At 29.0% G+C, this 6,273-nt stretch overlaps 1 protein-coding gene across 1 annotated transcript; it reads right to left on the bottom strand.

The window, feature by feature from the left end:
• Positions 1-44: 44 nt before the first annotated feature.
• Positions 45-71, bottom strand: Tsp_06883a (hypothetical protein; the record flags this gene model as incomplete). Its single annotated transcript, XM_003380683.1, has 1 exon — positions 45-71. A coding segment is annotated over exon 1 (27 nt), but the record flags the coding sequence as incomplete, so codon positions are not given.
• Between the last annotated feature and the right edge of the window lie 6,202 nt (positions 72-6,273).

Raw genomic sequence — 6,273 nt, 5'->3', positions numbered from 1 at the left:
AAAGTGCAAAATTACATCAGGCGAAATTTCACGCAAGCAATTACCAAGAATTGAGAAATTAGCAAACACATCGCTGCTTATTTTAGGGTTGATAAAAAGTATAAAAAGTAGAATGTATTGTAATAGGAGAGGGAAGAAAAAAAAATAATAATAACTGACTTCATTCACTCTGTGCACAATTGATCAATTATTTTTACAGATGCTTCAGTGCTCGAACGAACCCCTCTGTTGAGATGCGTCGAAATTAGCAAATAATAATAATAATAATAATAACTGCATATTAATTATTAAAACAAAATAATAATAATTCGAATAAACAGTGGAACCAAGGTGCATTGTTTGGACGAAAGACTGATGAGCAAAGAGAAAGAAAAAAGTCAAAGTTGAAATGTGGGTGGTGCTGAGAATTCGGTCCGGCAAACCGAGACTAAGGTCGAGAGAGTTGTTGAATCGATTCCGCCGGGTCTACACTTGACAAAACATCTAATCAGGAATCATGGCTTATATCAATAATTTACAGTTAATTAAAATTCTTCGGCCAACTTTGCTAGCTCAGTTCAGATTACGACAATATAAAAACTGCCAGTCGAAAGATTGCTATAAATATCGATTGGCAGTTAAAAACATTGCAGAAAGCACAATAGCGATCAAATTAAATTAGTGACTCTTGTGAATAAAAACTATCGTTTTTCATTATAATAACAGTACATTTCATATACAGTCATTATATGTAACGTTGAGAGAAAAAAGCAACTGAAAAATTTCCATCGTTCAATCATTTTTGCTATTTGCATTTTGCATGTAGTTTATTATCCATTACGATTTTCAAAAAATAACTATTCCATTATTGGTGATGAAGTTGTTGATTTGCAAAAGAAAGAAGAAGAAGAAGAAGCTTATTTATAAAATTAAAAAAAAAACCTACAGAAATTCCCTCCTGAGGTGAGTATTGTTAATTTAAAAGAAGAAGATATAAAAAAAAGTAAATTTTCCTAATCCATACGGATAAAATTTTATCACTCATTTACATTGAAAAGTATTGAAACATTCATTTATAAAATTGCATAATTACATGACGACAAGTGAATTGAATTGAATAAAAAAAAGAACACAGCTATAGAGCTGCAAGAAAAAAAATATATATTTGCATCTATGAATTACATTCATAATTAACATTAAATATGATCATTTTTATGATAAAATGCCATTTAAACATTGAAACAAAAAAGTATATATATATATATATATATATATATGTGGAAAAAGAGACACACACAGAGAGGGAGAGGGAGAGAGGGAGGGGGTAAATTATTTGTTTTATTAAATCTACAACGTACGCGCATTGACGTATAAATTGAAATGCCAAATTAGAAAGGAAGTTGCATGCTCAAATAGAGAAGTACCGATAAAGTATAGCACTAGTGTGATCAATATTATTAAACAAAAATATATTAACAAACTCAGTTTTAGTCACGCAAATTTTGCTTCAAGTATGCACGCAAGTAAACTGCGCAAAAAAAAAGAAGAAGAAGAAGAACCAATGCATTTTTCAAATAGAATGAACGAATAGAAAATTATTGCTTTATTTATTTTTTCAGTAAACAAATTTATGAAATAAAAATTAACTAATGAATTTCATTCACTTGAAGAATGCCATTACAACAGTGAAGAAAAATCAATATGAAATGTTGACAAAAACAAATGCTTCATTATTATTACATTGGCGAGGTCGATTTGTATGAAGCGAAATAGTTATTATTTTTAATGAAACTTTGATCAAGCGAAAAATCTGGATTCATAATTGCAATTAAAAAATATTAGACTATGTTGAAACAATGATTTCTTGATTATACGCACATAATAATAGTTATGCTTCCCATCAGAGTGTCTATTTTTAAACAAAAAAAAATCCATTCATCCAAATTGTATATTATCTTTAATTGAAGAACAAATAATTTCAATGACTCATTTTCCAATGCATAATTAATCAATATTATCAAATTATAAATACGAGTAAATTTTGTTCAGATCTTAAAAATTTTACAAAATGCAAACTGAAACTTTTTCACCTACAAATATTCATTACATAATAAAATTTTATGCAAATGATCTGCGATTGAAAGTTAAAATTATTTTTTTTCTGTAATTAAGGAAAAATAATGAAATCGACCATAGAGAAAGCATGTGCAACACAGAACACAAGTGATGCTATAAATTAACGCAAATGAAAGAGCAGTGCAAAAAGAAATGCCATGCTGCATGTTCGACTGAACCCGATCGATGATGCAATTCCGTTCAACTTTAGCTTGCTGAAGATGGTATCATTTTGAAATCTATGAGGGACATTCCAGGGAAACAAACAATGAAAAAAATAATAATTGTAGGAAAGGGAAGAAATTGAAAATAAAAAAGAAATCACAAATATTTATTTGCATAAAACAAACATTTCACTATGCTATGTAATGTTCCCCAAGATAAAGCAAGAAGAAAAACTGACACACGATCACAATTACCAATCAACACTTTTTTCAAACCTCTCTCATCAATCAGTGAAAAGGGATAAAAAGAATAATAATAATAAAATATAAATTTTATTTCTTTCATTTAAACTGCTGTTATTCATTTTCATTATCGTTGTAATACTCCAGTTTTCCTCTTTTTTACCCACCCTTCATTTATTATTTATTGCATAATTTTAAAATGAAATTATAAAAATAAATCATTCACAAATTATCATAAAACTATTGAATACTGATGTATTGAGATGAAAAAATAATAAAAATGTGCTATTATAAATTCTCCTATCTTTTCTATTCGAAATGATAATTGATCAAGTAGTAGTTTTCATGGTAAATATAAGTTTTGATGAATTTTTCAATGCCTACGTTAATAGAACAGACGTCATAGAATTGTTAAAATTAATTTTGTTTTCAAAATTTAAAAAGAAAACATTTTGAAATAAATAAAAAATAAACAGAAACAGAAACAAAACAGAGCAAATTTGAAATTTTCCAAAAAATTCCAAGTAAACGATTGGAATTTTTTCGCGATACCATTTTTGAAAAATTGAAAAATTACAACCATTTTTATGATCAATTAAAAAAATAAAAATTCTGCTTTTGTCACACTTGAAATGAAGATCTGAAAATGAACAACAACAACAACGACAATACTAGAATCTACTCCACCACATTCCTGCATATAAAGAAGAAAAAGAAGAAAAGCCTTTTTCCACAGATTACCCTACAGTTGAGTACAGTAAGAAAAGTTTATTATTGTTCATTGTCAGTTGCAGTATTTAATTTTAAAAAATTTCACAAACTTGCCCACATATTCATTTTGTAATACAAATTCTTGAGAAACCATCCAGCACAATTTATTTCACTAATCGCTGTTGAGAAGAAAGATGTGAAAAGAAATTTACAAATAAAAAAGACAATCGCGTTCATCGGATAATTGATAAAATGCAAATTTACAAGTCTGACAAGTTGCATATTGGAGCATTTTTTGATGAAATGAAATGAAGAAATAATATTCTCAATTACAAAAGTAACCTTGATAGCCAGCCGATTACAATTTGATAATTCTCAACTTGAGTGATTGTTCTTCAATTGTTCAACTGACGTGGAGATAAACAACGAATAAAAGAAAATAAATAAATGCTTACCAAAAAGTAGTAGTGAAAAATGTTGTAGTAGAATACTGTAGATGATTGTCAGCGATGGTGGTAGTGCGGGTGTGTGATGATCAGCAGTTGTGAAATGAAAACTGAAATTCAAAAAAATATATATATATAATGAATTATCTGAAATAGATGAATTACAAGAAACAATTTTGCCAATGATTTTTTTGAAGAGTGATTGAAGAAAAAGTTTTACGTAATGAAGAAAAGAAAAGACGACGACAAGAGGTGCAATTTTTCTTTCATATACTACTTACATGTGAAATGGTGGTGGTGAAATGCCAGTTGTCAAAAGCTTGAAAGTGATCAGTCTTTTCTCATCAGTGCTGGTAAAAATATGCAAAAATCCTCAGAGCAGAAAATTTGCATTTAATCAAGAAGCGTCGTTCGTAGTTCAAGTAGTGAATTCAAGAGTGAAAAGAGATTGGCCAATTCTGTGGTGATGATGAGTTCTTTTTCTTTTTTCCAATTTCTTTTCTTACTGTCATTGTCGTTGAAATTGCTATTCATGGCTGTCGAGTTGATTAATCAGTTGAAAAAGTCAAGCACAATCGACGCCAGTAGAAATGACCGACATGAAATACCAAAAATTACAATAAACCGAACAAAACAGCTAGATGAACAAAGCCTCAGGTTAAGCCGGTCCGCAGCAGCATCATTGTCTGCCAGTGAAAATCAACCTGACTGACCACCACAAAATTGAGCATCGCCGGTTTTCTTCCATTTCATGCACCTTGCCAGTCCAATGTAAATCAATTTCAACAAATCAGTAAATCTCAAAATAAAAACAAAAAAAATTATTTTCCAATTATTTTCATGTACTACTTAACCGTTTTGGTTTGAAAAATGTTTTGTTCAAAAATCAATAAACACTCTCAATTATTAGACGCTTAGTAATTTAAAAAATTTTGAATTATATACGTTAGAAAATAATTAATATCAATGTTATCGAAAAATATACCATCCCTCATTCAAGCAAGTCATACACTGCCACTAAGGTGATGCTTGAATTTTTACATTTTACATCGCATATACAGTTCAAATATACCAATTATTCAACGAACTTCACTCAAGTGACAACCACTGAAAATAATACTAATTATTTCATTTTAATCAACAACAACAACCACAGCTAACATCACATCCCGAAAATGGAAACTAGTTTATTTATACTTTTGAAAGAAAAAATTGAATGCACTGCTGGAAGAAATTCAAAAATAGTTCTCATCTTTCAGTACAATTCTATCAACCTGATTTAAAAGATTTTCACTTCTTACCGGTTGAGAACTCGTGAAAAGTTTATTAACCGTAAAATTCATCATTGAAAAGTAGAAAATGAAATCAAATCAAATCACTCTATTCAACAAAATAAAATTCAGAAAAGAAATCATAAAAAAATTACATCTCGAGAAAAGTGCAGACTAATAAATAATAAAACTTCGAATCTTCTCCACTTCGTGGTTGATTTTGCTGATGAAATAAAATCGATAAATGAACAAGCAAAAAATTCGGTCGAACAATACAGAAATCAAAAGTGAAACAGTGGATTCGATGTGTACTGTAGAATTGATTTACAAATAAGGATTGCCGATTTGGTAAATTATAAAAAAAACAATACCTGCATTGCAGAAACTGGGACAAAATTTGAATTACTGTTGATGTTGTACTTTATGAACATTTCTGTAAACATTATGGAAATTAATTCAATAACTTGAAAACATTTCATTAAAAATTTTGTTTTATTATTTGTTTAAAATTTTAAGTAAATATTCTAAATTTAGTTCTGATTATTTTTCGACAGAATTGAAGAAAGAATGACAATTTCGAAAAGAAAATTCAATGTGTTATTGGCTTACGTTGTCCCAATTTAGCAGCCAAGATTTCGAAAACTTTTACTGTAAATTGCTTCGATTAAGTGCTGGTTCACTTTAAAAATACAAAAATGCACTAAAACAATTTTCACTTTGACTTGCAAATTCTTCAGTTTCACGTGGGATACAAAAAAAATAATAAAAGTTCCTCCTACCCTTTTCTTATTTTCCAATCACACTTCAACTAGTGTTGTTAGTCGACGAATGAACTTAGCATGACAAATATTACAATGTTCATTGATTTCAATTTGTAAAATTTTCTATAAAATTTACAGTATACCAAGGATGAAAATTTGTCAAATACTGTTTGAAGACAAAATATTAAATAAACTAAATGGAAAAGTTTTGCAACTGAACCTTACTGAAAAGTTTCCTTTTTATTCAAAATCAGTGAATAAAATGACAACGTCTACAAAAGAGATGATTGAAAATATTTTTCAAAAAAGCCTTACCTCATTTCTACAGCATTATGTGGTTTAATATTGGACGAAGAAAGTATAAAACGTCTAACAAGTTTGGCACAAATAGGAATAAATGTAAGATAAACACAAAAATTAGTACTGCAAAAAGAAAACAAGCCGCACATGATATGAGACTTTCTTCGACTGCGACGGACAAAAACTGCACTAATGTTTACTTACTAATGCAACTTGTAAATAACGGGAAAGCATCCTTTATGCAAATTTTCGTAAGGTCAACTGTACTTTGATGGATAAATAA

Source organism: Trichinella spiralis, assembly GCF_000181795.1.
Source record: "Trichinella spiralis strain ISS 195 chromosome Unknown Scfld2, whole genome shotgun sequence".
NCBI lineage: Eukaryota > Metazoa > Nematoda > Enoplea > Trichinellida > Trichinellidae > Trichinella > Trichinella spiralis.
This window is presented reverse-complemented; position numbering and strand designations above follow the sequence as displayed.